The sequence below is a fragment of the Cannabis sativa genome, chromosome 2 (assembly GCF_029168945.1).
Source record: "Cannabis sativa cultivar Pink pepper isolate KNU-18-1 chromosome 2, ASM2916894v1, whole genome shotgun sequence".
In the NCBI taxonomy this organism is placed as follows: Eukaryota; Viridiplantae; Streptophyta; class Magnoliopsida; order Rosales; family Cannabaceae; genus Cannabis; species Cannabis sativa.
The window spans coordinates 6,957,678-6,979,872 of record NC_083602.1 but is presented as its reverse complement, the minus strand read 5'-3'; the positions used below and the strand labels follow the sequence as shown (position 1 = coordinate 6,979,872).

Below are 22,195 nucleotides of genomic sequence, written 5' to 3'. Positions count from 1 at the left end.
AGAGAAAGTAAAAATAACTCACATAATTTTGTTTTAGTATGAGGAAATTTTTTAGTAGGAATAATTCACATGTAAAATTAATTTGTTTCCAACAACACTACTGTGATTGCAGTGAAAAAGTAAAAGAAAAAGCGGAACTATACGTCGTCGTTTTATCAAAAGTAAGTCTGCGAAGCCAGTAAAATCTCTTGCAAAAGATGACGTCATCAAGACAGCAACCCGCACTATCTCTGTTCAGACCAGAAATAATAAGCATACATTACATAATAATAATACATACCATTACCAATACAAATTCAATACGACAAAAACTATCCTCATAGTGGCAAAATCGTAAATATACAAAATTCAAGGTCTAATTTTTCAAACCTCGCTTTCTCTTCTCCTGGGTGCTAAATGAGGCGCACTTTAGCGCACCCCAACACTATTTCAGACTTCACACAGAGAAATAGAAAGAGAAAGAGAGAGAGAATTTTTGTGAAAGCCTAGCAGTAAACACCAGAGGCCTCCTGAACCAGAACCAGAGCCTCAGAGCCAGACACCAGATTCAGAAACCAGCTTCAGCCTCGTCCCTGAGCTTGAACACGACCTAACCACACGGACCGGAACGACACGGTGTCCCACACGGCTGGAAGCGTCTCAGTGCCTGCCAATCGCTGAATTAACCTTACCATTACCTCTCAACTCTCTCTCTCTCTCTCTCTCTCTCTCTCTCTCTCTCTATCTATCTTTGAAGCTTTTGTATCAATCTCCAGTACAGAAATGGAGCGAATCATGGACTTTGTTAAGCTCGAACCTTGTGGAATAGTGTAGGTTCGAACTTTTTTTCTAAACTCTTGAATCTTCTCTCGGGAGGGTTTTCGAGCTCCGCAGTGTTGTTTTTTTCTATCTATCGAACTTGAGCTTATGGCTTGCTTAAGATTGAATGTTGTGAACTTGGATCCGGAGAGGAAAAGGAGCGGTGGGTTGAGAACGAAGCAAGCTGGTAGAGGATCGTGCCGGGGAAGTTAGTTGCTGAGATACACTGTTTCGGAGAAATGTACGGTCTCCGGTAGTGAGCTATTACTTGCTTTAGTTTTTGATTCATTTCGCTTTTCTTCTGTCTCTCCTTTTTTCGTGTGTGAGTTTCGTCGTTTTAGTTACACTCGATAGCCAGTATTTAAGCTCCGAAATCTCCGTCAGCCATGGGGTATCTGCTGAAAGAGATGCTCAAGACTCTTTGCGGTTCGAATCAGTGGTCTTATGCTGTGTTCTGGAAGATCGGTTGCCAAAACCCTAAGTAAGTTGTAGTATGAGAAATAATTTAGTATGCTACTGTAACTGTTTATTCGCTTAAGTTCTTCTTGAGTAAAAGGAATGAGAAGAAGTAGCTCAACAAGTGAGTTAGATTCAATTGAGTCAGTTTCTCAACTGCAGAATATGAACGTTTTTAGAAATTTTTCCTTTTTTATTCACTTTTTCGCCATGTTTACTCATAAACCAACAAAGTAGATCTGTTGGGTCATGATACCTTTTTCATTTTCTTTAAAGGGTTTTTAGGGACTAGGGTTTGTGAATCTTTCTGGTTATAAGATATGATTCACATGTGAAAAGTCTTCAACTATTATCGTTTTCTAAAATTTTATATCGTAATCTGATTTTTGTTGTTTCCTATTTTTGGAATGTTCTGTCTTGCTTTGTTCTGTTTTGCCTTATAGATTCCCAGTCAAAAAAGCATGTTCGTAATAGGTTCACAAACCACTCTGTGCCTGGCTCACTAAATTTCTCTAAATCTATTGGTTCAGGATTTGGCCTTCCGTGGTTGATTCTATTCAGTTTTACTTTGTTCTTCTTTCAAGTGGGAGAAAATTTTAATATTTTCCACTACTGGTTAATTTGATGAAAAAATCAGTTCCTTTTGTCTTTGTCTGTTTGGCTTCTAAGAAATGCAATTTTAACAATTTTTTATGCTCGAATTACTTGGAAGACCAAGACCACGTAGGTACTTCGGAATAATATATAATATTATTTCACTCTTCTTGGCACTGCAATATTTCTAAACTTTTAATGTGTCCTAAGGTTGAAGAATTTTACTTGTTGACAGGCTGCTAATTTGGGAAGAATATCACTATGAATCCTCAAATTCTTCTCTACCTGTAAGCATTTGTGGAGCTGGGAGTACTGAGCTACCTTTTGGAGAGTGGGAAAGACTATTGATGTCATCTGAAACTTGCCCAGCTCCGCTTGGAAGTCAAGCGGGAGATCAAGTCTTAGCACTTATAAACAAAATGATGATTAGTAATCAGGTCAATATAGTGGGTGAAGGGTATGCATTTTCATTCCATCTTCCATTACCTTGTAATTTGCAAAGAAGTGTATGCCTTCTGGTATTTATTTAATTATTACTTTTTGAGATTTCAGAATAGTTGGGCGAGCTGCATTTACTGGAAACCATCAATGGATTCTTTCAAATGGTTATGATAAATATGTCCATCCTCCGGAGGTATTATCATCAATCATGACACTTAAAAATTCTTTCACACTGTATCGTTCATTTTGCAGAGCCTAGAGAGATGTTCTATATGTAATAACAATATAACTCATGTTTACTGTAAATGGTTGCAAAGAAAAAGTTACAATTGTCTGAATTTTATTTTCTAGCAGTGTATTTATGCAATTCTACAAGTTCATGATAGGAATTGGATTTGACACGGTTTTTTATTTTCCTGGCTTCTTTCATTCAGGTCCTAAATGAGATGTGCCACCAATTTTCAGCTGGCATCCAGGTTTGTTGTCTTTATATGCCATCTGCTATTTTCGTTTAATCTTCTCTTGCTTGTTTAGTTACATTACTTTGTTTTGGTATGCAGACAGTTGCAGTTATTCCTGTCCTTCCTCATGGCGTTGTTCAATTTGGTTCATTGCTGGCTGTAAGTAATGCTTTTTCCTCTGAATCCTTGGTATCATTACAAAATGGTAACACTATCAATTTTATATGCGTTTTACTAAAATAAACACAAGAATTTACTCGAGCAATGTAGAAATATGTTCTTTGAAATTGTGGTGATTATGCTCCTCTTCATCTTTTCTCTAAATAAACACAAGAATTTACTCGAGCAATCAGGATATGAACTTCTATCGAACTATGTATTTTTGCCTTTTTATTTTCTCTATAATTCGAAATCTTTATTATCTTGATATTTTTGAATCTATGATTATTGCTATTAATGATTAATGATTATTGCTATTGTTCTTTGTACATTTTTCGAAGTGCAGCCTAATTAATGAGTTGATTCTTGCATCTTCAGATTACAGAGAACATAAAATTTGTGAATGATGTTAAGAGTTTGATTCTGCAATTGGGATGTGTCAGTGGTGCTCTTTTGTCTGATAACTATTTGGTGAAGAATTCTGCTGAGAAAATGGGAATTTCTGGTCATGCCGGACTGTTGTCGCATACAGGTCCGTCTGGAATACACAAGATGGTAAACTCTTCTGGCTATATGGCTGACTGCACCAGTCAACAGAGATACTCTTTCAATGTTTCAAACCTTATTGGTCAATCACCTGCATCTCTTCAGAAAGAAGTTGGGAATAATCATGAAAAAACTGCTCTAAGATATGAAACTGCTACAGCAAATCAGTTGCCTACTTCCCAAGGTAACCCTTGTCAACCCAACTTTTCTCCGGTGATAAAATCAAATTCTTCTTTCACGGATCATTTGAAGGGTAGAGTCGCAGGTGCTGAAGTGATCTCTTCAAATTCCTGTGAGCGGTCCAATCATCAGGTTTCCTCATACAAAGGAAGGTCTGTACTCAATAATCAATGTGGGTTTAGCCAATCTAGAAATAAGATCCTACCTGGTGTTAGCATCCACAATCAATTTGATGACAATAAACTTGTGTCGAATAGCACCAGTACATCTCATCTGGGAACAAGTGGAAGCCTACTTATTGATCACAACCTAAAGTCTGTAAATATTCCATTGTCTGATGAAAGCCAAATAAATGGTAGAATAAATAATTCTTCTGGGTCTGTATCTGGTACTTGTTCTTACCCAAACGTGAAGGTAACAGCAGACGTCAACCATTCTATCACTTGTCAGTCTTTGATTGAGCTTCAAAAGGCTGAAACATTAAAAACAGAGGAGGTTTCTTCTTCTGTGCCAGATCAATTAGTTATTGGTCACAAGTCTAAAGGCTTTGAGAGTGGGCAACTTTCCAAAGATGTGAAGATTACTGGAAATAGTTTGGCTCGAAATGAACAAAAGATGGATATGGATTATGAACTCTTACAAGCCCTTAGAATCCCATATTTCAATGCAAATGAGCATCCCTTTTCTAGTGACCATTTCCCTGATTTTGTTCATGACTGCCAGAATCTAAATATTAATAATCAGTCTGCAGGTTCTGGGAATGCCAAACTTGAAGAACAATATACTCAACCTTCATCAGGAGATGACTTGTTTGATATTTTGGGTATGGATTTAAAAAACAAGCTACTTAATGGCCATGGGTTGGACAAAGTTATGGAAGATATTCATCAGTCCACTTCAACATTTACAGGCTCAAAGGATTTGGGTTCTAGTTTATTTTCGGCAAAAGATGGACTATCAGACAGTGGTTTATATTCTGGTTCGGGTACTGACCATCTTCTAGATGCTGTGGTATCTAGGGCACAGTCTTCTGCCAAGCAAATATCAGAAGATAATTTTTCTTGCAAAACATCTTTGACAAAGATCAGTAGCTCTTCAGTACCTAGTAGTTCACTTTCCTATGGGCGTGGAAACTTGTCTAATCATATGCCAGGAGAAAAATTTCAGCTTTCTGAGCCTCTGAATAAACCAGGGATGGTAAAAACAAGTTCTTTTAAATCTGGGTGTAGCAGGGATGACACAGGAAACTGTTCCCAGACTTCTGGTTATGGATCACAAATCAGTTCCTGGGTTGAACAAGGCAGTTCTATGAAACATGATAGTAGCGTTTCAACCGCCTATTCTAAGAGGCCTGATGAAATTGGAAAATCCAGCCGCAAAAGGCTTAAGCCTGGAGAGAACCCTAGACCCAGACCCAAAGATCGCCAGATGATCCAAGATCGTGTGAAAGAGTTGCGAGAGATTGTACCAAATGGGGCAAAAGTAAATTTTATTTTCTTTTACTCTACTTTATTCATCTTTATTATAATTTATTTTGAGTGTGCTAATTTTTTTATTTCGATCAATTATGTGATTTTGCAGTGTAGCATAGATGCATTGCTTGAACGCACTATCAAGCATATGCTCTTCCTGCAAAGTGTCACAAAACATGCTGACAAGCTAAAGCAAACTGGAGAGTCTAAGGTTAGCACTATATATATATATTTATACTTGTTTTCCCTTCTAATGCTGTGCTTATTTTACTGGGGTACTTTCTTTATTTGTGGGAGCATGCTTGTACTTATTGTTTATTGGGCTTTTGGGAAGAGTGGCAACTAATAAGCTGTTTGCTCAATCATCTTTGATACCTAATGAAATAGAGAAATAGCTTGCTTGAGCAGACTAGGTTCATCAGACAAAATAACAAAAATATGAATATTGTTAGCAGAAAAATATCATGCTCCTTCTACACATGTCTGAAAGTTGAAACATTCTGCAAATATGTAAATGTTGACCTGGTTGTGCAGATTATTAACAAGGAGGGAGGATTGGTTCTAAAAGACAACTTTGAAGGAGGAGCAACATGGGCTTTTGAAGTTGGCTCACAATCTATGGTCTGCCCAATCATAGTCGAGGATCTAAATCCCCCTCGTCAGATGCTTGTAGAGGTGGTGATTTTTTTATTTGGTTTAATATTAAAATTGTATCTTGTATCTTCATTTTTTCTAAAATCTTTTTACCGTGTCCTGTCCTGGCAGATGCTTTGTGAAGAGCGAGGTTTCTTTCTAGAAATAGCTGATTTAATCAGAGGGATGGGTTTGACCATCTTGAAAGGGGTAATGGAAGCACGCAATGATAAAATATGGGCTCGATTTGCAATAGAGGTAAAATTTCCCAGTTGATGAAGATCTTTAAATGCCATCTTTGCGCTGCTGGTCACTTACAGAATATTGTTATGCAGGCAAATCGAGATGTTACAAGAATGGAAATATTTATGTCGTTGGTTCAGCTTTTGGAGCAAACCATAAAAGGTGGCGGTGTATCATCAGCTAATGCCATTGAAAACAACGGTTTGATGGTGCATGAATCCGTTCCCCAAGCTACCCCTGTAGTTGTGACTGGTAGGTCTGGTAGTTTGCAGTAAACCAACCACCTGTGCTGTTTTGTAGTTTCTTGGTCTGGATATGTTGAGAGCAAGAGCAGTTTTTTGCTTGCCATGACTAGCATAAGTTCCAGCCCGAGGTTTTTCAGGTTCTAACTTCAACTAACTTTGTCTCCCCACAAACCAATTCATGACTGATCTCACTTCAAGCGTGTGGAGATTTGTTAAATTAGCGACGAAGAAAAGCTCCCCGAAAATTTCACATCATGTTTCATGTTCGGTCTCTAGATATGCCATATGTTTTGATCATCTACCTAGCAGCCATTGCAGGCAGTTTTTTCCACTTTAATGTATTTGATATAGACATGAAAGGGTTGCAGGATAGTGGGTGTGGGCTATGTTGAAAAAAAAAATGTATAGAGAGAAAATGGGAAGTGTAATTTAAGAACTGTCTTTGGATTCTCATTTGGATTTCTATTGGGGTATTTTAGTCTTTGTAACATTTTATAAAACTCTTGCAATGATATGAATGTTTCTTTCAATCTCCTGTTTTGTTTTTTTTCCAGCAAAAGAAAAACAAGAAAATCTTTTGTTTGATTTTGATTTGGATTGGTGTTTGTTTCACTGATAGTGTGTATTTATGAGTCGCTGCCTAAGTCAAAAATATAGATTTGCTTTAGTTTTAGACTGACTAAAGTGCGTAGCTGAACTTGGAATTTGGAACACTATCATAGTAACATATTGAAAGCGAGACATGTGATAATGAGACAACCATTAATGTAGGGCTCAGACATTTGAAGCTATATACTCATTTTGCTCCATTTTCTTTTTGGGTAAGATTACAAAATATTTAAGTGTGTTTCTGGAGAAGTTGAAACTTTTTCTTTTTAACTGTTGATATGTTAATTCATTACAAGCCCACCTTTAAAATAAAGGGTAAATACTATTTTAGATCTTGTGTTTTGTAAAAATTACCAATTGGACTTTTTATTTTGTTAAATGATAAAATGGATTCTGTAATTTTTAAAATGGTACAAATAGAATACTGAACTAATTTTTTATCAAAATAAAATTTAATAATAATCCGATCTAAAGGTGTTATGATAAAATTGTTTACATTTTCTGTATCTATTCGTGTTAGGAATTGTCTTCAAGTTGGTTATATTAAAAAAAAGTTGTCAAAAATTAAACTCAAGGTACTATTTTTACCATTTTGAAAAATACAAGGTTTATTTTGTAATTTAACAAAATAGAAAGTCCAATTGGTAACTTTTACAAAATATAGGGTCTAAAATAGTATTTATATGATGTTAATTGTTTAAATAAACGTTGTTTGTGAATAAAACACGTGAAAAATATATGAAAATGACTGGTATATAAGCTCCAATTATCGACGACCATAAAAAGAAAAATAATATATATTTTTTTTTTAAAAAAAGTAAAGAAAAATAATAAGAAAAGGACAAAATCATTTACGCTTTATTTATAGTTCTCACTTGGATCGGTTATTAATGGATAAATACAGTTCTTTTTTTGGCCAGGATTGAAGAACGAAGTTCAAACATGCTTAATTTTTTTTTTTTGTTTGTTTTTGGTTTAAGCTTTTGTCGATTTTTATGCAATTGCGTATTCAACTTGTACTAATGTTACCAATTGGTACCAAGTATGTCTGTGTGTTTTTTTAATTGATTGGTACCAAAAATGCTAATTGAATATTTGAACATTTTTCTTCAGATAAAATATTTGAACAATTTTATTATTACTATACATATATAAAGACCGAAAGGATAACGTAAAGTTGAAGGGAAGGAAGGCAAAAGTGGCAAAAACATCATTTTCAAGGAACACGCCTACAAAACAAAAACATATGAAGAGAAGATCCAAGGTAGCATCATCAGCACCACATCATTATCATGATCGAAATAAGGGCTTGTCATCAACTTGTCCCTTGGCTCTATATGCATAAGCTATTCTCAATACCTACTATATACAATAATACTCTACTCACACTTTAAATAAAGCCATTCAATTTGTTTTGTCTTGGTCCCCCTCCCCCCCATCCTCTTCACTTATATACTTTTGGGTTTTACTTCAAATTTTATTCACTATAATTGTACATTTATTATTGGAGTCATAATAAATATACATATGTAATTAATTTCATTCATATAGCTAAAATAGTGTGTGGTACCCAACTCATAATACCTATAGTTAAGATTAATCATATAAGATAATATATAATTAAGTGTACAAATTGAAAAAGTATGCCCATCATGATTATGTACTATAATATACTATGAAATGAGTAGTGATTTTTATAATTGTAGAGGGCTTTAAAAACAATTATTGAATATTTTGAGGTATAAAGTAGAAAATATGTAAAAAAAATATGAAGAAGCAACCATAAAAATATTTCCATCAGCTTCTTTATACAACTTCATTTTAAAGAATGGGTTTGTTCTCTAAATTTGCTCTACTTGTAGCGTAGGAGAAAATGATTCTTCAAAACTTTTTTTTTGTTGGAAACATATTCGAACTTTGATCTTCTCTTTGTAAAGAGAGGTGTGAAACCACTAGACTATACCTATGGTTATAACCACACTCTTCAAAACTTTTTCAATTAATATTTTGTTGTTTACTTTTTTTTTAAGATTATTTATTTTTTTTTTTATAATTTTAAAAAAGTTAATATTTTCAAATATAATATATTTTTTTTTTAATTTTTTTCAAGATACTTCAAATCTTTTTTCTGTCCTGGATCCAAATGTTCGGTCATTTTCGAATGATGCTCGCAATCCGTATTTTCTTTTTAATAGTGAACTTTCTTGTAAGAACTAGTATTTTCTATAGTGACAAATTATGTTCAGTTGCGTCTGGAGTTTGTGGTGTTTTGTCTGAAGTTTATATAGTTAGTGATAGTTCACGTCAGCAAAGATATTTTGGATTTTAATTGTTCAGATGGTAACAGTTGTCTATTTCAGAGTTTATAGTTTAGTTGAGTATAAATACAACTTCTTGTTATTGTATTGACTAACCTTTTTGATTGGACATTAGGGATTATATTTCTTTCTTCTTGTTTTGCCCTTGTGTTCCATGATAGGTCTGAATCTTGAGCTTAGTGATATTAATCCAAAGTTACAGATCAGAGCTTAATGGTGTTGAGTTCAGACTAAAGGGATTTCAATAACGTCTTCATCACCAGATCTAAAGGGAGTTCAGATTGAAGAAAAGTGTTGAAGAGAGCTCATCATTCACACAAGGGAATCTTGTGTCTCCAATCAAGGATCTTGGTTGGTTTGGATATAGATTCATTGTATTTTGTAAATGAGTGTATTGTTTACAATATTGTTTACGGTTGGTATTTGTAAGATACATCTTCGAATATAGTGAAATTTATTACCTTGGTTCGGAGAACCCAAGCACTAGCCGCCTATAGCTAGAATGAGTTTCTAGGGCAGGTGAAGCTTGTAAATTTCTAATGTTAAATCTTTGATTTTGTTTTTTATATTCAAGCATAAATCAAAATAAAATTAATCCAAATATAAAAAAAGATATGTTAGACAAAACTTAGGGTTTACTCTCCTAGGGCTTGTTTGGTTCCTAAGATTCTTAATGGTCGTGAGAACTATAGTGCATGGTGTCGATCCATGACAGTGGCATTGATCATAAGAAACAAGTTCAGATTTGTTAATGGGAAGCTTCCTTCTCCTAATGAAGACGATGATGACTTTGAGCTGTAGAATCGATGTAATAGTACTGTGAAATCTGTGATTTTTCATGCTGTATCAAATGATATTGTTAAGCATTTCATGTAAATGGAGAATGCTACAACAATCTGGATAAATGTTGAGAAGTGATTTTATCAAAAAATTCTCATAAAGTTTTCAAAGCAATAAGAACCAAACATTCACTTACACAAGAATACAACAGTGTTACAAAATACTTCACTCATCTTAAGTCTGTATGGGATTTTATTCAAGAGTATCGACCATTATTGGCTTGTACTTGTGGTATTATGAAAATAATTCAAGAGTATCAAGATGAGGATTGAGTTCTAGAATTTCTAGTTGGCCTGAATAAATCTTATAGTGGAGCTAGATCTCAGACATTGATGCAAGATCCACTTCCAGATATCAATAAAGCATATGCATCCGCCATCCAAGAAGAAAGATAGAGGTGTTTGTCTAATATTTTGAGTTCTCTTCCTCCTCCTAAGACTGATAAATTTGTATTAGAATCTAATTCTTGTCAATTTACTGGAAGTGTTCAACCATTTCGACCAAAAATAGTGTGCAATCACTGTGGTATTACAGACCACATGCACTATGTCTGTGTTACCGACTACATGGATATCCTCTAGAGCATAAATTATTTGGAAAATTTCCTTGCAGAAATGCTAATCCTTATGGGAACAATAATATGAAGCCCTCTGCAACTAATGTTGGAGCTAATTCTGATGGCAGTGAAAATCATACTAACTAGAGATACTATGAAAGGGGATCAAGACTTGATTTCAAGCTTATCTTGAGTGCAGTGTCAGAGACTCATGGCATTGTTGTCCCAAAGAGCTCTTGATGCACCATCAACTTCTTCAAATGAGACTCCTTTGATTCTCATTTTTCTGGTAAGGCCTTACCTTTTTTACATTTCAAGTGGATAGTTGATACATGTGCTACACACCATATTTGGTATGACATTTCATTATTTCATAATACATATGTTGATCTATCTATCACCTATGTAAGATTACCACATGGAGGTAGTGCCAAAGTAAAATGCATTGGTACTGTAAAGTTTTCACCCAATCTTTTCCTTAATAATGTTCTTCATATTTTTACTTTCCAACATAATCTGTTAAATTTGATGTTTATTCTTTCAATTTTCACTCTAAACACTACGAAATTCAAGACAACTTGAAGAAGTAAATGATTGAGATGGGTGAAAAGATTGGAAGGTTTTAATATGTCTATTCTGATTCTTTAAAAATTGTACCTTTTACTTTTTTTTTAGGGTAAATAGCGGCATAAGTACCCAAAGTTTTAAGTTTGTAAGCGGTATAAACCCAATGTTTATTTTTAGTGGCATAAGTACCCAATGTTTGTAAAACTGTAATTTTCCTCTAATTTTGTCAGCACAGACTCCGTTTTGAATTTATTAAAGGAACATTTGGAAGTAACTGATACTATATATTTCTGTCTAGACTCAATGATCTAGAATCTGGACCTTATATGTGGCCTATTTAAAAAAATAACAGAGTTTGTACTGACGAAATAAGAGAAAAATTACAGTTTTATAAACATTGGGTACTTATGCCGTTAAAAATAAACACTGGGATTATGCCACTTACAAACTTGAAACTTTGGGAACTTATGCCACTATTTACCCTTTTTTTTATTTCTGATTCCAAAATCACAAATGAAACTTTATGGCACTACGGTATGGGACATCCATCTTTTATTAAAAACCATTCATTAAATAAAACTCCAATTTTACAATGATTCTACTTCTAATTTTCATTGTTTTGTGTGTCACTGTGCTAAACAAAAGAGGTTACCTTCATATCTCATCATAATATTGTTGCTCATCATTTGGATCTAATTTATATTAATATATGAGGGCCTTTTAGCACTCTAACTCTAGATGTTTCTAAATATTTTATCACCATTGATGATCATTTTAAGTACACTTGAGTTCATTTTAACAAAACAAAATTTGAGGCAAAAAATATTATTTCTAAGTTTTTACAACTCATAAAGACTAAATATGGTATTTAAATTAAACATGTTAGTTCAGATTATGCCAAATAATTATAGTTTGTTGATCTAATTAGTTTTCTATCCATTTTACATTACCATTCTTGTGTCCAAAGACCACACTAAAACTTAGTAGTTGAGAGAAAATAACAACACCTACTCAATGTTGCTAAGGCCCTTCTTTTTTAATCTTATATACCTTTAGATTATTGGGATGAATGTACGTGTTGCTACTGCTGCCTATCTCATAGAAAGAATCTTTAGTTTAAAACATCTTTTGAGATTCTTAATTCTAAAGTGCTTGGCTATGATCATTGAAAGCCTTTGGATGCCTGGTATACGCTTCCACATTACTCACTTCTAGATTAAAATTTTCACCAAGAGCAGCTCCCTGTGTCTTTATAGGCTATCCTACAGTTATGAATGTTGGGTTTTATGCCCTAAATAAAACTCATTTCAATATAATCAGATTTACTTATTAATATAGATCAGAAACAACATTTAATGTTGCATGGTTCACATGATTTATTTCATGATTATATGTACATAATGTATAAATTCATCTGAAACCCTTTTCACATACTTGATCCTGTTTATTCTGCCGTCAACACATTGGAAAGTAAACATGACTATGTGAATAAAGTTTTCCTAGATTTATCAGACATAGGGTTTTACTGATATGATAATCTACAACAGAGTTTACTTGCATTTGGAGAAGTGCTATGTTCTTTCCAGAGCATTGGTTAAAGTAAAGCTCAGGTTGGATGCATGGAGTATGCATCGGAAGGGACCGATATTGAACTTTGACTTAGATTTATTAAACTTACCGTAATATCTATTCAAGTCAATATCGCCTAGTTGATCCTAGATCAAATGATCTTAATCCTGATATGATTAGGCTCAATCTCGAGAGGCTATTCGTGTTCTTTGATTTGTTAGTTAAGCCTACTTTTAGGTCAGGGTGATACGTACATTTTGGGAACACGGTAGTGCAATTGAGTGGGAGCGCTAGCATAAACATGGAATCTATAGCTTATACGGCGAATAGTAAGCAAAGGATGATCTCCTTCGAGCTTGACCAAACGAACATAAATGGTGGAGTACTCATTTCACATAAGCTGAAATATCATTTATACGGGGTCAAGTGTTTTAAGGAATAAATACATTGTAGGGTGTAACGGTAATTTAATCCCTTTACAGTGTAGATCATTCATATAGAGGATCATTGATCAAATTAGGATTATAACAATGGATAACTAATGATGTGTCTATATGGTGGAACATATAGAGCATTCTATATACTGAGAGTGCAATTCTAAGTTCTATGCGTGGATTCAACGAAGAATTAATAAGTTAGTGAATTTTAGTGCTAAATTCTTGATCTACTTATTGGAAGCTCGGTTATATAGACCCATGGTCCCCCCACTAGTTGAGATAATATTGCTTGTAAGACTCATGTAATTGGTTTTGATTAATCAATTATAATTCACAAATTAGACTATGTCTATTTGTGAATTTTTCACTAAGTAAGGGCGAAATTGTAAAGAAAGAGTTTATAGGGGCATATTTGTTAATTATGATACTTTGTATGGTTCAATTAATAAATATGATAAATGACAATATTATTTAATAATTATTTATAGTTATTAAATAGTTAGAATTGACATTTAAATGGTTGAATTAGGAAATTGGCATTTTTGAGAAAATCAGATACAAAAGGTGTTCAAATTGCAAAATTGCAAAGCCCAAGGCCCAATCCATTAAAGGCATGGCCGACCACCTATTGTAGCATTTTAAGTTGATTTTTTTCATTATTTTAATGCCATATAATTCAAATCTAACCCTAGTGGAATGCTATAAATAGATAGTGAAGGCTTCAGAAAAATAAGACTTTTCTTCTGACACTTTCTGAATCAGAAAAACTAAGCCTTCTCTCTCCCTATCTTTAGCTGCCACTTCTTCTTTCTTCTTCCATTGAAATTTCGAAATCCTTAGTGATTAGAGTAGTGCCCACACACATCAAGTGATACCTCAATCATAGTGAGGAAGATCGTGAAGAAAGATCATCAGCAAAGGAGTTTCAGCATCAAAGATTCAAAGAAAGAGATCCAGGTTCAGATATTGATAATGCTCTGCTACAGAAAGGAATCAAGGGCTAGATATCTAAACGGAAGGAGTCATTATATTCCGCTGCACCCAATGTAAGGTTTCTTAAACTTTATATGTGTTTAATTTATCGTTTTAGAAAGTTCATATTTAGGATGTTAATAAACATACTTGTGAGTAGATCTAAGATCCTGGTAAAATAATTTCCAACAACTGGCCTCAGAGCCATGGTAATTGATTTACTTGCAAGAAATTTGGACTTTAAAACGATTGTTTGTATGTTCTTTGGATGGTATCATGTTGTATTGAGTGTTATTTGATGATTGATTGATGTTTGTAAATTTTCGTGAAAAATAATTGCGATTTTATCTCTGGAATTATTTTTATTGGATAGTATGGAAAAAATTAAGCAAGTTAGCCTTTTACAGAACTTAATTTGGATTTTATTTGAATTAGTTATGATTTTTTGAAGATTTGAAAAAAATCGGGGCTGTGCTGATATTTTCCTGCGATCGCAAATCTGTCCGTACAGTTTCGAATTTTTTTGTTTTTCTTCGATTTTTCATGCTTTTTCATGGAATTAACTTCCCATTTTTTTGTATAGTTTTGTATTTATACTATTACTATTCCTAATTCAATTCTAATTATCATTTTGAATTAATTTAATATTTTTTAAATTTAATTCAAGATATTAGTGTAATTTGAATTTGAATAGAATTAGTATCTATCTTCTTGCTTAAAAAAATCTATCATATTTTTAAATTTGATTATATCTTATTTTTTTTTTAAATTTAAGGTCAGATTTTATAAGATATTTATAAAATCTTTTAAGATATTTTTTAAAATATCTTATCTTTTAAGATATTTTTTAATTATATCTTATCTTTTAAGATATTTTTTTTTAAATCTTTTTAGATATTTTGACCTTATTTAAATTTAAAATAAGATATTTATAATCATGTAATTTTAAATAGATGTAAGATATTTTGCTAACTTTTAAATTTTGTTATTTTATTTATTTAAATTAAATTTAAAATCTGAAAAGATATTTCATTTATCTTTTCTAATTTTTATTTTTAAAATAACATTTAATTTTTAAAAGTAGTTAGCTAATTTTTGAAATGATATTTAGGTTGGTTGAAACCTAATTTTTCAAAATTGTAGGTTTAATTTTAAATTTAATTTTTTTAATTTTTCGAAATTTTTTTATTATTTAATTAATTATTTTCGAAATTAAATATTCAATTTAAAATTAAATAAATCCTACATCCAACTATCCAGCTAACCTTGTTGCAGGAGTATGTGTTTTAGCTTATGTGTAAGTTTTCAAAACCTATTATTACTTGATTGCAAATAGCCACGGTTATTTTTTGCCAGATCTAATGATCTGATGGCTCCCTTGGTCAAGATAATAATTTGTAACAGGTATATTTACAATCTTCTTTCATCTGTGTATGACCTAGCAACATGATAGGACCCATCCAAAGTGTGCCTGTGTGAGCCTATGTGTTTAATTTTATTATAGATGCATATAGGTTAATGTTGCTAAAATAAATTATCATAGTTATTGATAGAATTTATTTAGGCCCATTTATTTTTTGGGCCTATTCAATTAATAACGGTTGTTCTTATTAAGGTTAAATTCTTCTCTTTTGGGCCTTGTGTGAGAGTTGGGAGCCATAGAAGTGGGTACGACATACTGAACCCAGCACCCCCTCACACAAACCACCCCAATTGTGAAGGCCCATTTGCCTGATTTGAATAACTGTACTAGGTTAATTAAACTAGTTTAACCTAATAAAATTGATTAGCAACATAATTAATTTCATTTATTTTGAAATTAATTTAAGAAAATTATAGTTTAAAGAATTCTTTATTCTAAGCTAAACTATATGTATTTTCTTGTATTTAATTAAATATAGAATTATAACCATCTAGATTCTTTCTGGAGCTTAATTTAAATTTTTCATTAAATATTCCTATTTAAGTTGATATTTAGTTATCTACAACTAACCAACTTAAATCTGAATATCTTTTGGATTTAAAATTTCAAAATTAAGTTGAGGAATTTTAGGCATTGGTTATTAAGATTCTTTAGATATTTTTTTAAGTTAATATCTTTTCGAATATTAACTTAAAATGGAATATTTTCAAATTAAGTGGTTACAACTTAATTTTTGATATTTAATTAAATTTAAATTTGAAAAATATTTAAGTTCTAGATTTTTTCTAATACAACTTAAATTAGATATTTTTTCAAATTTTGTGGAAAAGATACTTAGTCAAATAAGATATTTTCTAGATAGTTATTTCTAGACTACTTATTATTTCTAATATTAAATAGGAAAATATTATAAATTGTGAAATTAATTATTTAATTAATTTTGGTACAATTTATTTTAAGTATATTTTTCCTAGTATTAAACTAGAAATTAATAATTAAGCCTCCTCTACACTTAATTATTTATTTCTTGAATTTAATACTTTTAATTAATTTGAAAATTAAATATCTAAGTTGATTTTTATCATCATACTTAAATATTTCTTTTTCATGACATTTAATTAAATAGAAAATTATTTTTAGTTGAAATTTATTTTTTTTCAACTAAATTTAAATAATTTTCAAAATATTTGTTTTTATTTTATTAATCAATTTTCGAAATTGCATTTGTTAAATGCTAGAATTTCGAATTTTATCTTGAAAAATAGATTAAGTTGTAAATTAATTATTTATTTTAATTAATTCTTGGATCAACTTAAATCAATGATTTTTTCATTTATTGATTAATTTAAAATAAATTAAAGTATATTATTAGAAATTGAATTAATTAGTCAAAGGAAAATCTAGATAGATGATATTTTTGCTTGATGTATTTTTCTAGTGTATTTAATTAAATAGAAAATTAATATTTAAGTTGATTTTCATCATCATACTTAAATATTTGAAATTTTTCTTATATATTTAATTAAATAGGAAAATTATATTTTTTGTTGTAAATTAATTTTATCAATTAATTTTGGGCCAACATTAAATTAGAATAATTTTTCCAGGATTTATTTTTTATTTTAATATGCATTTTTCGAAAATTGTATTCTTATATACTTTAATTTTTCGAAATGCAATATATATTTATAGAAAATTAAATTTGAGTTGTAAATTAATTTAAATTAATTTTGTAACAACTTAAATTGAATATTTTTCTAAATATTTATTGGAAATTATTACTAAGATGGAAATAATTCATGTTATTTTCATAACCATCTAAGTAAAATTTATAAATATTAAATTAAAATTTATATTTAGAATTTTTCATTCTAAATTGGAAATTTTTAATTAAATAAATATATATTTAAAATAAATAGAATAAATAAAGAGAATCAAAGAAAATACAACTCTTTTTAAATAATGAGCTTTATTATTAAGACATTCGATCTCCATTGTGGGTTTTACACCGCGTTTGTTTTAGTGAGTAATCCTCCCTAATGGAGGAACGTTCATTAGCAATTTCGCACCGTTTGACCTCGCATGATAAGTAGTTTGTAAGTGTTTTGTATGGTATGGATCACCCTAATGGTGGCGACCATACTTGACTTGCAAATTATGAAACAATGGTGGAAGCTCATAAGATAGAATTGCCTTGACTCTCGCCTAAACGGGACAACGCTGAATTCCAATCTTGATCGAATAAAAGGTTGCTAGAATGTTTAACATTTTAGACGAGCTGACAACTCTATTCAATGAATGGTAGCTTTGACTCTCGCCTAAACGGGACAACGATATCGCCTTTGTTGAAAACCTTGGAAATTATTTAGGATTGTAAGCTTTAGTATTTTCACTTGTCATTCCTACTTGCTATATGTTTATAATTTCTGAATTGTGTATGAATTTATATTGAACCATGTTATTTTCTGTTATTAAGTTGTAGTTTAATTTCGAATCTTCATTGTTGGTCTAACTTGGCTTGTTTATCTAATGAGATAAATCCCTAGTGGATTTTCACCATTAGACATTCATAATAGTGTTAGATCTCGAAAGATAAATATTGTATATGCGACATCTAGATGTTCATCAATTGATGACACCTTAGACTAGTATTTTTACGATATGAAACAAGAAGATTGTATAAATAAGATTACTTTGACTTTCGCTAATCGAAGCATCGTTGGATTCTTATTTTAAACAAAATTATCCCAATTCCTCTTAGCTTATTCATTTCGAATTAGCTTTAAAAACATATCATTGGATGAATGGTCTATAAATCATTTCATGTCATTTTATATGACGCATATGATTATAATCCCGAAATTCTATTCCCAATTGATATAAATCCTCAATCTTAGAAATCTCCTACTTGTATGGGCAAATCTGACTTAGAGTTTGTATTAGTAGTGGTGGTCCAAGAAAGAATTACTCATTATATTTGGTTGAATTTAAGTCTTTGACTTTAATTTTAGAATCCAAACAGAAATTTTCTTATATTTCTAATTCCAGATACAATACAGTTACACTTTCTCAAGTGTTTAATATCCATCTTTTATTAATAGATTCAAACTGTATGGAATATGAGTTAGGTATTCTGTGACCAGGATCCACTTGCACTATTCTAAGAATTCTTTTATAAACCTATGTCATCAAAAGACTCTACCACATTTTTTTTAATCTATGGCATTTGTATCTTGTTCATAGTGGATTTGACAAGATCAATCTCTGCAAAGAGTTAATATGCCTATATCCACTGAAAGTAGTTCATCTCATTCGCAGATGGATATACATTCAGGGGTGGATATGAGTTTTTCGTTGTATTCTTAAAACGATAACTCTAGATTATACCTTTTAGCAAAGAAATTTGAAATGTTTGAAAAATTTCATTAATTTCTAGCAATGGTTAAAACCATTAAGGTAAGTGGTTTAAGATCTTGCGAACTGATATGGGTGGAGAAATAGTTAGTAGATATGCAGTTCAAAGATCATTAATTTGATTTTTGAATTATATCCAAACTTACCTCCCCAGAAATTTCGAGTTGCATGTTGATGATTAGTTACTAGTCGTTGCCTAATTCCTTCTATGGTAATACAATTTCAGAATGATGTAATGGTTGTATACTTAGTGTAAATCATTGCTAGATTCATGGATGACCTAATCAAAATCTTAAGAAAAGCTAGAACTGTTAACCATGGTTTGTTAGCTATTCTAAGTGATTAGGGGTGGACCATCCCATAGTCAATGGATAAGAAAGTGTTTGTTCAAACAAATACTACTTTTCTAAGATAATGACTAAGTCTGAAAACAAGTAGCAAATAAAGGAGATATTTAATTCTTGATTCCAAAAGTGTTCTATCATCTTATTTAACATATGATGATCCCACTGCCTCTGTTGTCTTGTCACAACCGAAGAGATCAATACCATTTAGTTTTCTTCGACATAATTCACAGTACCTTGTCGTAGTGGGAGAGTTTCTAGGAACTCACCTTCTTATGACTTGGGAGACACTAGTGATTAAAATCCATTGTGAGTTTAAACAAGTAATGGATTGTCAAGATAAGAAACTAAGAAGAAAGCCAATAAAACTATGGTTTAATCCATTCACATGGAATAACCTAAAGTTTTCTATTACAAGGACATAAAAGGAAATTTCGTTTATAAGTCCATTCAATGGACTTAACAAACTTCCTGTTCCTAGTATTATAGGTTTGAGTTTATCTAAACCTATGGCTTATGGTATACCTGGTAATTACTTACTCTAATGCAAGCAACTTACTTTAGTAAGATGCTGAAGCATTTTCTTTCTAATGGCAATCTATAGAAGCTTCACAACTTCTTAGGTATAGATTTTATTTATCTAAGGAAAAGTCTCAACTATTCCAGAAAAGATAAAGCCATGAAAGAATTTCTTAAATCAACAGTGAGAGGTCTTAGATATGCTTTTGTATGCCTTAGACCAGACACCTGCTGTTGAGTGGGAGTAATGAGTAGGTATCAGATTAATCCAGGAGAAGAACATTGGAAGACAATCAAGTAAATCTTAAGATAAAGAAGAGGAACTATATGTTGGTCTATAAGGGTGTGTTTAAAACTCTTAGACTACACCATATCAGATTTCGAATTTTGCCTATGTGCTAGTAAATATTTCTGATAAGATGGTGATTACTCTTGGGGTGGAATAGTGATTTTGGAGAAGTGTAAAAACCTATCTGAAGTCTCTAGGTCTACCATAGAGAGACTGAATGTTAAAGCTGCAGGAAAGGTACTTATTCAGTCTAAGGAAAGTTCTATACATCTTTGGCACCATTCCAAATTGCCTTAAACTACTAGTGTTAATTTCCTGATTAACCAAAAGTAGTTGCCAAAGGTATAGAATCCAGTATCCCAAGAGAGTAGACATATAGAGAGGAATTTCACATTATCAATGATTTTGTGATTAAGGAAGAGTAATGGTGGAGAAAAGGTTGTGGTTAATTCAACCTTTCAGATCCTATTACGAGGAGTTTACTACTACTACACTTGATTTGTATATCAAGGTGTTGAGATTATTTGAAACACACTTTTTTGTTTTATATTAGTGCAAGTGGGAGTTTGTTGGGTTTTATGCCCTAAATAAAACTCATTTCAATATAATCAGATTTACTTATTAATATAGATCAGAAACAACATTTAATGTTGCATGGTTCACATGATTTATTTCATGATTATATGTACATAATGTATAAATTCATCTGAAACCCTTTTCACATACTTGATCCTGTTTATTCTGCCGTCAACACATTGGAAAGTAAACATGACTATGTGAATAAAGTTTTCCTAGATTTATCAGACATAGGGTTTTACTGATATGATAATCTACAACAGAGTTTACTTGCATTTGGAGAAGTGCTATGTTCTTTCCAGAGCATTGGTTAAAGTAAAGCTCAGGTTAGATGCATGGAGTATGCATCGGAAGGGACCGATATTGAACTTTGACTTAGATTTATTAAACTTACCGTAATATCTATTCAAGTCAATATCGCCTAGTTGATCCTAGATCAAATGATCTTAATCCTGATATGATTAGGCTCAATCTCGAGAGGCTATTTGTGTTCTTTGATTTGTTAGTTAAGCCTACTTTTAGGTCAGGGTGATACGTACATTTTGGGAACACGGTAGTGCAATTGAGTGGGAGCGCTATCATAAACATGGAATCTATAGCTTCTATCTGGCGAATAGTAAGCAAAGGATGATCTCCTTCGAGCTTGACCAAACGAACATAAATGGTGGAGTACTCATTTCACATAAGCTGAAATATCATTTATACGGGGTCAAGTGTTTTAAGGAATAAATACATTGTAGGGTGTAACGGTAATTTAATCCCTTTACAGTGTAGATCATTCATATAGAGGATCATTGATCAAATTAGGATTATAACAATGGATAACTAATGATGTGTCTATATGGTGGAACATATAGAGCATTCTATATACTGAGAGTGCAATTCTAAGTTCTATGCGTGGATTCAACGAAGAATTAATAAGTTAGTGAATTTTAGTGCTAAATTCTTGATCTACTTATTGGAAGCTCGATTATATAGACCCATGGTCCCCCCACTAGTTGAGATAATATTGCTTGTAAGACTCATGTAATTGGTTTTGATTAATCAATTATAATTCACAAATTAGACTATGTCTATTTGTGAATTTTTCACTAAGTAAGGGCGAAATTGTAAAGAAAGAGTTTATAGGGGCATATTTGTTAATTATGATACTTTGTATGGTTCAATTAATAAATATGATAAATGACAATATTATTTAATAATTATTTATAGTTATTAAATAGTTAGAATTGGCATTTAAATGGTTGAATTAGGAAATTGGCATTTTTGAGAAAATCAGATACAAAAAGTGTTAAAATTGTAAAATTGCAAAGCCCAAGGCCCAATCCATTAAAGGCATGGCCGGCCACCTATTGTAGCATTTTAAGTTGATTTTTTCATTATTTTAATGCCATATAATTCAAATCTAACCCTAGTGGAATGCTATAAATAGATAGTGAAGGCTTCAGAAAAATAAGACTTTTCTTCTGACACTTTCTGAATCAGAAAAACTAAGCCTTCTCTCTCCCTATCTTTAGCTGCCACTTCTTCTTTC

The 22,195-nt window shown here is 31.8% G+C and overlaps 1 protein-coding gene across 2 annotated transcripts; it reads left to right on the top strand.

The window, feature by feature from the left end:
* Positions 1-276: 276 nt before the first annotated feature.
* On the top strand, positions 277-6,758 carry LOC115721377 (transcription factor LHW). Of its 2 annotated transcripts, XM_030650663.2 has the most exons (11): positions 393-1,279; positions 2,084-2,305; positions 2,401-2,482; positions 2,724-2,765; positions 2,850-2,909; positions 3,288-3,639; positions 3,721-5,117; positions 5,217-5,318; positions 5,642-5,782; positions 5,873-5,998; positions 6,076-6,758. In XM_030650663.2, the coding sequence occupies exons 1-11, from the start codon at positions 1,185-1,187 to the stop codon at positions 6,256-6,258; spliced, it is 2,802 nt and encodes a 933-aa protein (XP_030506523.2). In that variant the 5' UTR covers positions 393-1,184; the 3' UTR covers positions 6,259-6,758. The 2 variants fall into 2 exon arrangements, with proteins under 2 accessions (XP_030506522.2, XP_030506523.2); XM_030650662.2 differs by having other exon boundaries at positions 277-1,279; positions 3,288-5,117.
* The last annotated feature ends 15,437 nt before the right edge of the window (positions 6,759-22,195 follow it).

What these genes read in the sequence shown, in the direction of transcription:
- LOC115721377 (XM_030650662.2), top strand. Translation starts at nt 1,185, where the DNA reads ATGGGGTATCTGCTGAAAGAGATGCTCAAGACTCTTTGCGGTTCGAAT. An exon ending in AATTTTCAGCTGGCATCCAG is followed by an intron (nt 2,766 to 2,849) that starts GTTTGTTGTCTT and finishes TTTGGTATGCAG; the next exon opens with ACAGTTGCAGTTATTCCTGT. An exon ending in CTCGTCAGATGCTTGTAGAG is followed by an intron (nt 5,783 to 5,872) that starts GTGGTGATTTTT and finishes CTGTCCTGGCAG; the next exon opens with ATGCTTTGTGAAGAGCGAGG.